The sequence below is a fragment of the Amphiura filiformis genome, chromosome 11, assembly GCF_039555335.1.
Source record: "Amphiura filiformis chromosome 11, Afil_fr2py, whole genome shotgun sequence".
NCBI lineage: Eukaryota > Metazoa > Echinodermata > Ophiuroidea > Amphilepidida > Amphiuridae > Amphiura > Amphiura filiformis.
The window spans coordinates 6637717-6654397 of NC_092638.1; the positions used below are offsets into that span (position 1 = coordinate 6637717).

General features: G+C 35.8%; 4 protein-coding genes across 4 annotated transcripts in view; 3 read left to right on the forward strand and 1 right to left on the reverse strand.

Moving 5' to 3' along the window:
* LOC140164105 (uncharacterized) overlaps positions 1-5037 on the forward strand; it is a 29883-nt gene extending 24846 nt beyond the window's left edge. Inside the window, exons 18-19 of the mRNA XM_072187350.1 lie at positions 478-576; positions 3867-5037. Coding sequence (XP_072043451.1) covers positions 478-557 — 80 coding nt within the window. The 3' untranslated portion in view covers positions 558-576; positions 3867-5037. The remainder of the gene's footprint in view (positions 1-477; positions 577-3866) is intronic.
* Positions 1-16681, reverse strand: part of LOC140164293 (DNA-dependent protein kinase catalytic subunit-like) — a 209920-nt gene that overhangs the window by 40172 nt on the left and 153067 nt on the right. The window lies entirely within an intron of this gene.
* Positions 8977-12627, forward strand: LOC140164295 (uncharacterized). The gene is made up of 2 exons (XM_072187567.1): positions 8977-9015; positions 11901-12627. Exon 2 carries the CDS (start codon positions 11944-11946, stop codon positions 12625-12627), a length of 684 nt encoding a protein of 227 aa, XP_072043668.1. The 5' UTR covers positions 8977-9015; positions 11901-11943.
* On the forward strand, positions 12592-16566 carry LOC140164291 (uncharacterized). The gene is made up of 2 exons (XM_072187562.1): positions 12592-14128; positions 14720-16566. The coding sequence occupies exons 1-2, from the start codon at positions 12701-12703 to the stop codon at positions 15008-15010; spliced, it is 1719 nt and encodes a 572-aa protein (XP_072043663.1). The 5' UTR covers positions 12592-12700; the 3' UTR covers positions 15011-16566.

Below are 16681 nucleotides of genomic sequence, written 5' to 3' on the forward strand. Positions count from 1 at the left end.
AGACTTCCTTTTATTTATATAGTATTGTTCCAAAAAAAAAGAAGAAAAGGTTCTTTTTCAGATCCAATTATTCTGGTACTTACTCAGAAATATTTCAATTCCTATCAAGAATCTTGATCACTCTGTTGTGGTGTTTCTAGATGTTTGATGAAACGGCAACACTGTTTGGTCTTGATGACATTTCCAAACTTCCTGGTTGCTGTTTGTTGATGACTTGATCGTAAATCTTGTCTAGTCTGATAGGAATTAAAATATTTCTGAACAAGTACCAGAATAATTGGATCTGAAAAAGAACCTTTTCTACTTTATTGAACTATGAACGATCCTGATGAATCTGTTTCAATAGTATTGTTCCAGTTTGGTAGAAACTTGCTATGACAATGCAACTGGAGAGTGTCATTGCATTGATGTTGGCTTTTCTTCACATTTTTATGCTTTTAAATGATCAAACTCAATTGCTTCCTCTTTCATTTTCAGTCATTTCTTGCGTTCAAAATGCCAAACATCTATGTTCAACTGCAGATGTCGATCAGCAATGCAGTCAATCAGACAGATGATAAAGAGTACAAGAACACAGTAAGTGAACCAATTAAAATTATTTAATGTAAAGACAAGAGCAAGTAATTTTTGAGTGAGGGTACAAATTAATGTAATATTACTGATCCCAAAACACATCTAACACTTTTTTGTATTTGTTTATAGATGTCCTTAAGGGATCTAAAATGAGAGTTTATTGCGTTTCAACAGTATTTTTTGTGGGACATGAGGGCACCTCAGAACTATCGAATTGCATTCTGAATACGAAGCATGTCTTTCTGATATCAAATAATTTTCATTTTTTGAAAATCACAATATAATACAAATTTTATGACAAATTATAAAAATTTGATATTTTTCAAATTTTTGATATATAGCAGTCCTCAAGTAAATTATATAAATCTAATGATATATTCTTAAAGTGTATGTAGCAGGAGGAAAAGCCGACGGTCAATTGAAAATTTTGACCTTTCATTTTGAAGATATGGATTTTTTCCCAAAAAGACCTTATTTTTGTTTGGTGTTTTGGGAAAAAAAAATCCATATCTTCAATACGAAAGGTCAACATTTTCAATTGATCGTCGGCTTTTTATCCCACATACACTTTAAAGGAGGACTGGGTTGACCAGGCAAACTTTCAAGGGTAACCCAATTAAGTAGGCTTAAAATATAATCAAGCCAATGTTTAGTTATTGTTCACCTCTATACCAACAAACTTTACACAGCTCCTAACTTGTGTTTGCCAGATATTTATAGCGGCCTTTAAGTATAAATCATCAGATTTATAAAGTTTACTTCAAGAACTGTTAAATATCAAAATATCAATTTTAATGATTTGCCATAAAATGTGTATTAAATTGCGAATTTCAAAAAATCAAAATTTTTGATTTTTCAGTATTCAGAATGCAATTTGATATGTCTGATGTGGGAATTCTCAACTTAGGGAGGGCATAAACCCTATTGAATACTACGTCACACATTCTCATTTTTTTTTTTAAATTCTATCCACCAAGAGGCCTCCACGGGCAATTTTCATGAAAATACAATAAAACAGTTGATAGATACAAATGGTTGTGGAATTGAACTAGAGACCTGTCCTCTGATACCTCTGTCCATCACATGGCTGCCATTTCAATTGTTATATACCATTCGGTTGGTTTATTGGATAGGGTCTATAGGTGATGATGGTCCAATGGTTTTTGTTGCATGGCTCTGTGAGGTATGCGCAATTAAGTTTTATTCATAGCATCATTCCCAGCATTGCACATTATTTTTTCATACATGTCATTAAAACTTATGAGTTTCTTTCTTATTGCAACTGGTTTCAACGATAAAATGAAAATTGAGTTTGGTTTAATAGAAATTAATACCATCAATCATTCCTTCCCAGATACAGTGGCAAATAATATTTTCTTGTACAAAAGTTCTTTTGTTTCCAAATATCCTTCAACAAGCACAGCAAAATAATAAGTTGAAAATAAATGTGTAGTTTTATAATAGGCCTAGACTAGAGTGGGAAGTTTTCTGTGTCATGGAAAAACAAACAAATTCACAGAATTTAAGAAAAAAACGGAAAACACTGAAATTCACGGAAAACATGTTTTTTTCCTGAGAAAAATAAAATGAAGAAAAAATAATGAGATGCGAGGTTAAAATAATGAAAAAGAAGTCTGTCTTTTAAAATATCAGGCTTAAAACAACTAAAAAGATAATGCAAAAAGATAACATCCTGCACATTTTGTCTTCAAAAATAGTTAAATTTTATGAGTATGTAAGTTCGCTTGTCTGAATCAATCCAAATTTGGAGATAATTGTGATGCGATCAAGCAAAATCAGTCGAAACTCGGAAATAAAAATGTTCACTTTCTTATAGGATAGTAAAAAGCATTTTCAAAGCTGGATTTTGCAGAAAACCCCACTGAAATTGAACAACCAGTTCCAAAGATATTAGCAATTAAAGAGTTTCCAAAACAAGAGGAAACAAAAGGAAATATTTTCTTTGTTTGGCTATATCTCAAAATCAATATTTCCCAGTTCCGACTGATTTTGCTTGATCGCATCACAATTGTGTTTCAACACCTGATGCACAAAATGGTGTCACTTCAACCTGTTGTAGTTCTCATCTCAGTGATGTTTTCTTTAAAAAAAGTTGATCCCTTGATAAAGGAAGGTCCTCTCAATTTACTGACCAATCAGGAAAGAATTAGGTTAATGTTTTCTGGTGGAATCAGGAATTTCTTGAAACACCCTGTTTTAGGTCTATTTTTGGGCCAATGCAAGTACTATATACCATTTATCAGGTCGGGGACTTCCTGCATTGAGCTGTGTTTGCATAGACAATACATGGGTGAGTGCACACACACAGTAAGTGGGAAACTGTTCTAGCAGCAAATGCATTGACAGTGGACATCCCTACTAATATGGCTGAAATTGGAACAAATTCGCATGTAGCGTGCCTAAATTTGCTTTTTAAAAGCTGAACACATATAAGATTAATTTCCCCAAAATCACATGCACACAGGCATTTCTCGTCTCTTTTTCTCTAATTTCTCTTATATGTTTTTGATCATTTTAGCTTATTTTAGTTAAATGTGAGCTTATTCCCCTTTTACTGGATCTTGGTTCCTTATGAGTAAATATCTCAATTGCCTATGATGTTTACAATCCAATACATGTTTCTGTGTAACATGATTCTTTATTCTTTTTCCCCTTGCTCCTTAGGCTTAGAAATCTTGGGTCTGGTTTGTTTTTGTTTTTTGTTTGTTTTTTTCAATCACTTATTTTTAAAAGAAACCTTAAATTTGGACAGTATTGTATCAAGGACATTTTATATTTGTTATTCACTCACTTTATTTGTTAAATGCATATTTGATTAAAAAACAATTAGCATTTCCATTTCAATTTAGTCCAAAAGGGCACAATGTTTTACCATAAAATGTTCACGCATTATTTCGTCGGTCGCAACACATAGTGGCGTACGTGAAGGACAAAATACGTCTCCGAGCAAAACGTTTTTGAAGGAGTCGATACTCCTCCACTGTTATCTCTCAGTGGCCCGATTCCATATAAAATTAAAGTATAAGGTACAAACTATTAAACTGTATCTTAAGGAATAACTATTATAGGATATTAGCTAGCTCTAAACCTATACGCCACTATGTGAAACGGAAAATTTGGAAAATGGCTATACGCCACTATTTGTTGCGACCGACGATTTTGTCGATACTAGCCTTTTTCAAAATGGAGGAAACACGGAGGAAGAGCCCATGAAAAAAAAGGGATCAACCTGCCTTATTTTAATATTGATATTTTGATTCATATATTTTCAGATTCAGCCAGCCTTCCCAGGAAATGACAATTGGTATCTAGCCTTCAACAAACTGAATAACATCAGCAAGCATGTAGCGGGCATTCAGCACAGCCGATATCATGTCCCCGTTTCTCCTCAATGGAAAAACAGCCAAAGATGTCAATCCAATACCAGATGGTCCCAATGGTACCAACAAAGAGATTGCTGTTACTGGAGTAGCAAGGTGGGCAACAAATGAAGTGGAGATGAGTGTATTTTCATTAATATCACAGTACAACAGAGAGAAACAACTTTGGGGTTTGACCTCGTGTAACTCACTAACCATACATCAAAGATAGTGCAAACTATTCTTTTTCAACCCAGTACTGGATGGTCCCACTGGCAACAAAGTTCCTGATCTTGACACGAAGAGTTTGCTGTTGCTGTTATTGAAGTAGCAAGCAAGCAACAAGTGAAGTAGAGAAGACTTTTCTAGAATTTTTAATATCTTTAAGCTCCAACATAAAGAAAAATAGTGCAAGCTATTCTTTTTCTGAATTGCTTCAAGTTCTGTATAGAAGCACATGTGCAATTTTATTATACCGTATTGATTCCCAACAAACACAAAACATTTTTGTTACATTTTCAAAAGAGATTCAAATTTGGTTACAAGCAGGATCTTTACCAAAGGCTGGGAATTTTCAAAAGGGTGCACAAAGGTTGCCAAAAATGTTTTTAAATGTTGAGTTTTAAAACATTGAGTTTCAAATAATTTTTATAAGTGGCCACAAAACATTGCCAACAAAAGGTTTTTTAAGCAATGTTTGTAAAACAATACTTAATTTTACAGTAATATTTTGTCTTTTTACAATGTTTTTAAAAATGATGTCCTAATATTTTAACAACTCTACAGTAAAAGTTATATAAATGATTTATAACTTTCTGATCAATGTTTTATAAAATTTGAAAACATATTTTATGATTTTATTATCTGCCACTATTTTTGCTGAACCATGAAATGGTATCAGCCTATATGAGTGAATGTTACTAGCTTACTTACTAGCTTACTAACTGACTAACCATTTGGTCTGAAATGTACATATCTCTAAATGCCATGAAGGTATGACCCCATGAGTGGTGTCATATGAAAGAGGAAAACATACAGAATATAATAAAAATATTTCCAAATGTTAGAGGTCATCCTGGGGTCACAGGGGTCAAAAAGGTCATTTTAACCGAAAATGCTCGATTGAGCTTAAATTTAAATGCAATGATCCTTATGACATTCTACTGAAACATGTTTAAAACATTTAAAAATTTATTTAAGGTCATTAAGGGGTCAAATGTCAAGTTTTCAAAATGCTTCAATTGAGCTGAAATTTAAATGCAATGATGAGTGGTATAGGCCTACCACAATATACTGCCAAAGCCACATGGTTCAGCTATGGTGCGGTTATCGCTCTAGTTCAGAGGAGCACTCTTTATTTGCCATACTTTGAAAGACTCACTACACAAAACAATATTATAATTCACAATAATTGGAATGTATTCAACATGTTCAACTCAAAAAGGTATTCAATACCCATCAACATTGTAAATAATAGAAGTAAGTACTGTATACACTACTAGTTGGAAGAATTGTGTGATTAATACTTTGAATTTGTAAATATTTCATTATGTGTATGTATAAGAATGTGAGTTTTGACATTTTCATATGTGCACGTACACAGACACACCACTTTCCTTCATATTTACTCCAAGTTCTTTAAAGGAGTGTTTCGTGATCCTAGCATCCTCTTTTTATGACATTTTTCAGTACATATCCACGAAAAAGCCTATTCCCAAAATTTCAGTTGATTCCGATTTTGCGTTTTGAGTTATGCATGATTATGTGTATTACACTGCTCCATAGACAATGCGTTGTAATTTCGTTCTGGTGCACCAAAACGAAATTCAAATTTCACGATATCTTTGCAAAACGAATTAATCTGCAAGAAATATTTTGTACATAGACATTATGTAGCCAGAGGTTTCCAGTGATATAAAAATCTCAACTTTTTTTTGAGAAAAGTGGGGGATGAGGCTGTGGATCACGAAATGCCCCTTTAAATGATTTCAAACTAATTTGTTCCAATTTTCTTACTGAATGTGGCAACACTACATGGGGGATTCCCAGATTCCCTTCACAATCATGCAATGTTTACTAGTATAGAACTTTGGCAAGAACTATTATTAGCTGTACAGTTTAATTGCCCTTATTTAGTTAGGTGGAAAAAAAACACACCTGTTCCCACTCATGTGTTTGACACTGATAAGATATTGACCTTTGCATTGTGTTTTACTATTGGTTGTTCATTTTCATATCAATTAGGGACCGCTCAATATTTACGCCAGCTAGGGGCGAACAGGAGTAATGAAAAAAACTGTACATGCTCCAAATGTTCAGATTCCCATTGTTTTCCAAATTTTCTCAATTTAAAACTTAACATTCCCCCTCATGGTTAAATCTTGGTCAAGGATGAATTTGTTTATCTTAATAAATTCAAGGGAAAGAATATAGTTTATAATAACAAATTCATAAAGATGAATAGGAGATTCATCTTTATGAACAGCTTCAATAATTCAACAAGGGAAAAGCATATGTAAAAATATATTTTTCTTATTAAATTGTAATAATGTGAAATCTAACTGAATCTTTTGTCCGTGGTTTTTTGTTCTTTCTTGTATCCTTGCTTTATTTTGCTTGTCTTCATTTGTAGTTTGAATTTGCTAATAATAAAGGTTGATATATATTAAGTATATGCTGAAGATGGTAAAACTTACAGACAAAAAATGAAAGAAAAAAGTGCCCCTCTGACAAAAAATGAAAGAGAAGATCAGGAGGGCAAAGGAAAAGAAAAGTTTTCTACCAAAATTCAGCCCGATTATTGTAAAGATAAAGCCATTTCCATCCTGATAATTGGCGAAAATAGTGTAAAATACCAAATTTTTGCACATCGTCCCAATAAAGCCTTTTTTTGAAGCTCCAAGACATACAGTCTCTATGTATTGTATGATGCAACTGTACATTTTTTTTGTCTTTGTCCCGCAATTTTATTTTGCCCCACCCCGACCAAAAAAGCTGGCTATGCCCCTGCCGGGGGGGGGGGGGACACTCATATACTTTCATGTGTTGTCATCTTAAAGCAAACCTTCAAATTTCACATCCTAAACACTGATCTGGAGCATGTGAAAATACCATCCCTAATCACTGTACTTGTACAAAAGGGACCCACTTCATCATCATCATCAGTCCGCTGCGGAGCAGGCGACTACAAGCTTTCTCCAACTGTTGCGATCTTGGCCAAGCGAAACAATTTTGTTTGGCTGCAGCATCCCTTCAGTATCTCCCAGGAGGTGCTGTACATACTGTAAGTACAGTATAAAGGGCCTATTCTTTCACAGGCCCGTCATCTTCAAGACGCAGTATATGGCCGAGAAATTTGAGTTGATGAATCTTGACTCTGGCAACCAGTGGAGTGGTGTTGGTCAGATTGTAGGTCGATCCACACACTTGATGTTTAACATGACTCTGTAGCAAGATGTTGCAAAGGCATTGATCTTGTTTTTCATGTCTTTGGTGATTACCCATGACTCGGACCCGTACAGAAGGATAGTGACACAAGTTGTCTCAAACAGCTTGATTTTTGTTCCGATTGGCAGGGATGGGCTTCTCCAAAGGCGTTCCAGTTTCCAGAAAGCGGCCCAGGCTAGTGCTTTGTGGAGTCCTTGTAGAGCACCTGGATGGCATTGACCACAACCTTTGGTACTCCATAATGCAGCAGCACTGAGAACATGATGGACCTGTTGATGGAGTCAAAGGCTTTTTTGAAGTCTGCAAAAGTGACTGTCAAGGGAAGTTGGTACTCCTTGAAGCCTTCCATGATCCTCCTCAAAATGTGTATTTGCTGAGCACAGCTTTGACCTGATCTAAAGCCAGCCTGGTTGCCCGGGCCTGGTTGCTTCTCAGCAAAGGATCAATGTGAGGTCGGATTCTGTTCATCAGGATCTTGTTGCACACCCCAACCTCACTGACCAATAATATTATTTAGGCACCGAGCTTTTCAATGAACGCCATAAAAAACCTTTTCACTGACCAACCATAAATAAAAAAAGGTAGGCTATCCTTTTCACTGACCTATCACCCGGGATTGCTATAACACACACAATTACATTTTAACATTGATAAATCTATAATACTCACCAAAGGGACTTAATTACTATAAGTATAAGATATGAATGTATGACAGTTGGTTGTTCTCCAAATCCATACCTGATGGCCTAATCCCTGACCTCATGTCCGTCAAATCCATACCCTAAACGCTGACCTGTGCTGAAATGTATACCCTTTTTTCCCAAAATAGCATGAAATTGCTACCCTGTGTGGACTGCGACGATGCGTGAAAAAGGTACATTTTCCCGCGGATTTCTGCTCGAGGATGACAACACATTTATTATTTATAGTGGCCCCCTGGGATTTTTTAAAGTCTCCCCATCTGAGTCAACTGGCAGGTTGTGGGTTCAAACCCAGCAGAATTTTTATTTTCATTATAACATGTATTATTTTCATAAAACTCTTATTAGTTTTTTGTAGTATCATATAATAATAGAATTAACAGCCTTGAAACTATACAGTAGGCTATAATTTATAGCTATATATTCTCCAGAATTGCACAGCATTCATTATAGCCCAGGCCTATTATGATTGTACAAAACTGCAATGCTCACTTCGATTGAAATCATAAATTTTCCAACCTCCAAAACATAATTTAAGAAACAAATTTGCATCACATATTGCCAAATGTGTATTATTAATAGATCAGCGTTCCCTGTGCATTACACTTGTCAATCAATTAAGAATAAAATAGAACCTTAAAGGTTTTTATATAATCTTAAATGCCTGATAAAATGTTATTAAAGCAAGCTACATGTATATTTTTGTATAACTCAATATTCAATCATTCAAAAGGCTGTTGAACTCCCAAGTCGAACTGCAGCTTAAATCTCTGAATGCTACAAGATATGAACACTGCACTGGGTAAATTCATATTGTAAATGATCTGGCAACTCTAGAATATTCCGTAGTACATACAGGAATAGCTATTTTCCATGACACATATACTGTCTGCTACAAGTGTGACATATCACAGGTAAGTTAATGTTGTGTTCTGTGATATTATGTATCCCTGCAGACAGCAAAACTCTTTTATTTCAGGAGGTATTTGACTAGAATGCATGAATAGCCCCTTCATATAATACCCCTGAATTGGATGGCTGGGTAGTACATATCTCAAAAAAGTGAAATATTCCGGAAAGGAAAAACACTGTTGTCTTAGTTTTAGCACTAATGACTATACCTTCCTTCTTTAAGAACAGATCAGGTTTTGCAGGCCTATGTGAATTGATACAGTCATGGCCATCTCCTCCATAATTGTCTATTTATTATTTTATATTTTGATGTGATTTCAATGTATTTTGCTTGTTTTTGATTATGGAAATAAAGATTCAATTCACATTATTAACTCTGTACACAAAAGACCCAAAAAACTGGAGTTATACATTGTGGGTACAGTGCAAGACCATTGTAAGTGCAGTAGAATGTAATAGCTGCCTTATGTAAAGCACATTTTCGCAGCATTTTCCTAATGGTCACTAAGCTAACCCAATATCACCTTTACATATAGTTGGGGGTCTTCATGTGTTTTTGATCAAAAGTAACTGAAGTACATTATTGAAATGTTGCAAATGGCAGCTATTACGTTTACATGCATGGTTTTGATTTTTTGGAGATACAACGTTTTTGCACAAGACTTATCATAACATTCATCATGCTATTGGCTGAAATATATGAATAACTTAGAAACCAATATACACAAAAAATACTAATATTAGAAATACCAAATTTGTATTTCTGTTGACATCAGGCTTATTTTGCTTGATCCCACCACATATACATATATACGTCTAGCCCTTTTCTATTCACAGATTATCCATTGTATTCCTTTTGTTCAAGGTTCGTTTCCTCGACCATTACCTAGAGTAATGGAGGTAGCTAGCTAGAGTAATGGAGGTAGCTAGCTGCCCAGAAACCATTATCAACACAATAGCTCAAGATAACGGTCTCGGGCAGCCAGCTAAACAAAAGGAATACCATGGACATTCTAGAAACACTATGGAAAGGATCGCAACATACATGTAGAGTCTGAGTTGCTTACTTGTCTCGGATAGAATTACGGAACAAATGCATTCACAGCTCGATTTAAATGCAAATGTTACATGACAAGAGAAAATTATAGAGGGCTCCTGCAGTCCGTATAACAGTAATTCATAACACCACTGGTGCTCAGTTAAATTTATGCAAATTAAATTTTAATTAACATAACGAAGTAAATATTCATAAATAAAAAAAAGTAACCGCTTTCATTATACTCAGTACATGTATATAAACTTGCCATTGGTTTTTAGAAGGGAATCTGTCTTTATCCTTGCCCAACCCAAAAACGCTCAACGATCCATGCGAATTAGCTGCTAGGCAAGAACCCCGGGATACTACCCGACCAGAGGAGCTTCGCAAACTAACCTGCGGTACTCATTACAAGTCAAGAGGCTGGGGGTGCAAAGCCTTACTGTGACCTACCCGTAATGGGGAGCACCATTGGACACAACGTTACTAGGTTATTCAAATATTTGCTTATACTCACATTTTTCTAAGATATAAATTTCATGGTGTTGAAATAGATCGTAGTCCAAACGTTGAAAACTCTATACAATTTGCATTATTCATTAATCATTTGAATAACAATGGTCACAGGGTGAATACACTCCAGCGGATTATCTATGCAAGTGAAAAACCTACCAAACCACTTCAAATACTGATAGATCAATTCTGTATTGATTTGATTAAATCACTTGCATTTGTCATTAAATAGACTCGTGAGACTCGCATACGCAGGACACATGGGAAGAATATTACACTATCTCGGGGTGTTTTTATTTTGGGAAAAACCCACAACTTTTACAAAATAATACATCAATTTTTTCCAATTTGTCGTTTGGAAAATGAATACACCATTCCAACAAATTTGTTTATTTTGGCTCGCCGTATATGTAAGATAAACGGTTCAAAACAGACCATTACCATAGATAACACTGGCCAACAAAATTTAACTTTTTTTCTGGTGACTTGGATTTAAGAGTTGTTTTTAACTAATTTGGGGTCGCTGATTTCAAATATGGCATCAGTTTTTCCCTATCAGGTCAAGTTTTTTTCTATGACAAATGGTGAAATTTCATGAATTACTATTTAGAACACATATGTTTAATAAGCAAGGACAGGATGAGTTATACTTTTTGCCTTTGTCATGTTTGTCTTAAAATATTGTACATGATACATGATGACTGATAAATACAGCTTTTAAGCTTTTAAAATAGCAGACAATCATACCTTCCCATGATGCTTTGCACCACATAATGGAGCTCTGAAACACATGGAATCTTGTATATTTCTACATGATTTATAGTCATAGAGTGAAAATTTGACGTGATATGCAAAAACTAATGCTATATTTGAAATCGGCGACCCAAAATTACCTAAAAACAACTCTCAAACCAAAGTCACCAAAAACTGTGTTGGGCAGTGTAATCGGTGTCTTGTTGAGGTATGGTTGAGGTATATGGTTCGCATGTTAGTCGCTCGGAAGGCGAGACCCCGGGGTCAACAAGACACCGATTATCTATGGTAATGGTCTGTTTTGAACCCTTTATCTACTACGTATGGGGTAATGCCGCTAATGCACCACCACCAATAACAATAATTCTGCCACTCACTAGCAATACTGTCTAAGCCCTATATTTATATTATTCTGCTTCACTATCGGCTATATTGCTATTTTTGCATTTTGTGTGGCCATCAGAATACTGTACCTGGAAAACAGCTCAATCCAACCAATCACCCCTGTAAAGCTTGTTTGATTCCACCTCTACTGAAATCAGCAAGTCATTAATCCACTCATTCATTTCTTTCAAACACTTTCAGATTGTGAGAATTTTGATTGACGTAACACACAACAACCACCACCATGTCCCTCCCACTAATCTTGAAGGATGCACCTTCCCACTTCAACTGGGACCTTGAGTCAGGTACATCCAAAGACTTTGAAGCACTGAATCTACAGATCACAGAGCATATTCAGTTCAACCCGACAGAGACGCCCATTCAAGCTCATTTATTCCAAAGCTTTCTACACATGTCAGGGTATAAACACCCAAGACCTGATTCCAATAGTTTCAAACGCTGTTTAAAGATTGCCTATGATAAGATTGATGCACTGACTGATAAAGATGCACGAATTGGATATAAGCTAGTGGCAAAATGCAATGAAGCCATTGTTGCTGGCAGACTAAAACTAGATAATGACATTGAAGATGAAATAGAAGATTTGATAGAGGAACAGACGAACAAGTCGAAGGCATGCATCGATTCAGTAAGAGCATTTGCTCTTTCAAGGCTAGGTCTTCCAAAGTATAGTGATACTGAAAAATATTATCGCCAGGCCATAGAACTTTATCCAAACAACTCAGATTGGCTATTTGGATTGGCATTGGTCATTGGACGTCGGGCACGATCTAATGCGCCTTATTATGCATTCACTGAGGAGATGAAGGAAGAAGAGGAGCTCTATAACCAGATTTTGGAATTAGACAACAACCACGGTCTAGCATGTGCATCTTTGTCACAATGTTTACTTCAGCAAAGAGGGTAATGAAAGTGCTGAGGCTAAAAACACTGCAAAGAGAGCAGAGGAAAGTCAACCTGATAATCCCTATGTTCGTAGCATGACTGGGACAGTTTACAGAAAAACAAAGCAGTATGACGATGCAATCAAGGCATTCCAGAAGGCATGTGATTTGATGAGCAAAGACACATATCTCCACCATCAGCATGGCCTAGTCTATCGTGACAAATATTATTCACAGGTTTTTCAGACAAATGGACAAGGTGCAAACTCCAAAGAGCCAGTTATTAGTCTTCTGAGAAAAGCCTTAGAATGTTTTACAAAAGCAGTTGACAGTAACAGCACTAACACAATGGCCCTGCTAGACAAAGCCCGTGCACATGCAGATCTAGGAGAGATTGAAACAGCTGATGAGGCATTTAATCTTTTGATAGCTACAGACAATCTTTCTCACAGCAACAGGTTCACATTCAACTACAGATATGCCCTGTTTTTAAGAGAAAAGCGTGCTGACAACAAGAAGGCAGCAAAACACTTCCATACAGCTATCGAGCTGGCTGTTACCTATTGCACCACAGCTCCAGTATCAAGAGAAAACTCTACACCAAGATTCAAAGGTATAGCAAGAGATTTTGGTACAGCTTGTGAGAACTTCCGGGAAATTATGAATGCATTGACTACTTCTACAAAACCTGAAGAGAGAGCTGATGGATTGAAAGGTCTTGCCTGGTTGCACCAAGCTCTTGGAGAACATGCAGCAGCAAAAGAGAAGTATGAAGATTACCTGAAGTGTGACGGGAAGAGCAGGGACTACAAAGCCATACAGCAGCTGATTAGATCCTTGATTCAACTTGATGACTTGGAAGAAGCTAGAACACAGATTGAAGTGTTGAGGACACTGAAACCAAGACTAGTGAAACCTTGCCATATTCAATGTCTCTTGCGTGAGGGTGAGATTGAGCAAGCAAAACCAAATGGAATCGGCATGGCAAAAGATCTCTTCCAGGAAGCTGTTGAATTAGGCAGTATGAGCGGATGCCAAAAGCTGGCAGATATTCTGGAGAACGACCCAAAGGTAGCGACGTGGGAGTTCCGTGCTGACTGTGCAAAGATACTCCATTGCTGTGAAACGAATAATGAAAAGGATGGTCAAATTTACAGCAGGACCAAGAAGCTGATAGAACTTGAGGATGAGAAATTTGGAACATTAAGAGAATTCCACCTGAAGATGGAAGAACTTAAACTGAAGAATGATAACCAAGATGGCAAAAAGGAAATTCTCACTGCTGCATCACAGGTGTTGAATGAAGCCAGATCTCTTCTGGATCGAACCATGATCAAGTTTCAACAGATTCATTATCCTGCTCTTGGGTATTCTCGCTGCATGTTCTTTTGTGTTGAACAAAAGAATTCTATACCAAAAGGTGTGCAAGATATAAGGAATGAAATAACAACGAAGCTTACTAAGGGGTATAAATGGGAGAATTTTGACACCAACTTCAAACGTCTGCTAGACTTCCTCGTAATGGTACGTAATTCAGAGTATTTTTCTATAATTTGCATGCAGCATTTATCATTTTAATATATTAATCTCTTTCAGATGGAAAAGATCCATTACAAATGTCAATACAATTGGGTCTGCTCTCTCAGTTGTAAAAACGTCATATCAACCTAACAATCAGTTTATTACATGAACTTAGATGAGCTTGGGTATAGCAATAATCTTGATCTTGCCAGCATCCAAGAATTTGTCATTTATTCTGTATAATTATGTGAAGGAGCTTTAGAATTGTAGGGGACACTGACAAGATTCAAGCTACTGCACGCACTGCATGGGCATACACAGCGATCACATTCATATAATTATAAATGGATATCCAACCCTGGTGGCATAAAAACAATATTTTTACAAAAACCGTCACCATTCTAAGAACTGTTCTCATATATGTAGAATGCATATTCGCTCTCCAACGACAAGTAACAGACTTCAAATATCCTAGCACTGATGAGTAAAATAAACAAGTATTTCAACTGCATGTGATGTTCTAGTGTGTGATTCTGTCTTCCTTCATTAAATATCTCAATATTGATATCGGGATCACACATTATATATTTTCAGATACAGCCAGCCTTCCCAGGAAATGACAATTGGTATATAGCCTTCAACAAACTGAATAACATCAGCAAGCATGTAGATGGAATTCAGCACAGCCAATATCATGTACCTGTTCTTCTCAATGGTAAGACAGCCAAGAATGTAAACCCAATACCAGATGGTCCGGATGGTCCCATTGGCAACAAGGTTCCTGGTGTCGACTATGAAGAGTTTTCCATTACTGACATAGCAAGGCGAGCAACAACTGAAGTGGAGAAGATAGTTCAGGAATTTCACAAATATGATAGTTTGTAAGGTACAACAGCCAAGGACAAACATTTTTGTAGTTTTTGACCTCTTTGAGGCATAACTCAATGGCCACACATCAAAGCTAGTACAAACTATTCTTTTTCTGCATTGCTTCAATTTCATTAAAGAAGCGCATGTGATATTTCAGTACTGTATTCAACCTGTTTTGTTGCCAAGGCACTTAATAACAAAGTCATTACAACTTTAATACAAGAGCATGCATATTATATACTTTGATAGATTACTATGCAAACCAATGTTGTATTCACAATAATAGAAATAAGCCAAATAACTCTATTCGCTGGCGTATTGCACGTTAGAATATGACCGTTGCTAGGTCAACTGGCTCACGCTTTCTTTGTTACGAACCACTGATCGAAATGATCACAACACAAAGCCTATAGCATATCATAATTCGGAACAGGTATATAAGCCCAAGCTTGAACCAGTAATCAATGGTTACTAATGTGCACTACGGCAGCGAATACATGTTTACATTACTGTAGCGAATTTGGTAAATTCAAAAATTAAATTGGGCTATTTATATTGAAGACATGACTTCAATCTTGCACACAGGGAGTGGGAATTTCAAATGGTTTACCTAAATGGGTGAATCCATTTGAAACGTGTGGAAGATTAAGGTCATGTTTTCCATATTGGATGTATATTTTTAAACTGGAATAGCCCATTTGTATTACTGTAAAAGAGTGAATTTTTGGCGCTTCATCAATTTTGAACTATACTTAAGCTTGTTTTTACATTCCTTATCTTGAGTTTTCATACATAAACCTATTCATAATAGATTGTATTCACACATTTTTGTCCTATTTTTGCAGTATAGCTTTATTGAGCATAGATACAGTAATAAATTTCCACACATACAGTAATATAATGGAAGAACCATATGCAGATTCTAGAAAAAAAATAGGGATTACGAAACACCCTATTTTGCCAAATGAAACATAGCTAAATCATATTAAATCCTGTAAAATTTGAGGGGAAATGGGCCAAAAACATGTTTTTTTACAATTGCAGTAACGAACTTCAAAGACTTGGCACAAGTATTTAGCATTCACAATGTTAATCTATGGTGTATCTTGCGTATTGGAGGTCTGAAGTGAAGTATTGATTTATCTTTCCACATGACTTATGTTCATCATTGCCTTCAGGCATATAGAATAGCGAGTCATTAAAAAAAATATAAAAGTAAAGATACATTCTTCTTTTGTCACGTAGAGTAGAGTACTCAATCCTTACGGAGACCAACATATACATAAAAAGAAGACAATTTTTTCTAACAGACCGCCCTACCCGAAAAATCCCACTAGAGGGCAAGCAAACATTTTTTTGGCCTCATTGTGTTTTTTAATATTGTATGTGGCAAAATAATCAAAAAAGTTCAAAATCCCAACCGACCAACCTTGACTTTGTATCTTTAAGGGCAATACAAACTTTATCAGAAACATAGTTTGCATATTCCTGTGGCAAATGGTTTTCCTTGGAAGAAACCAGAAGGGCGTACAAAAATCTTGGCTTTTGTTAGACTTGAAAATTGGCAAATTTAGTCCCCTCAAATAAAAATATATGTCATTGTAACATCTGTTGAGCAGGATGCCCTCAAGTTTTGTCTAAATTGTGATTTGTTTTATGATTGTAATGTAATTTACAATCACTAAC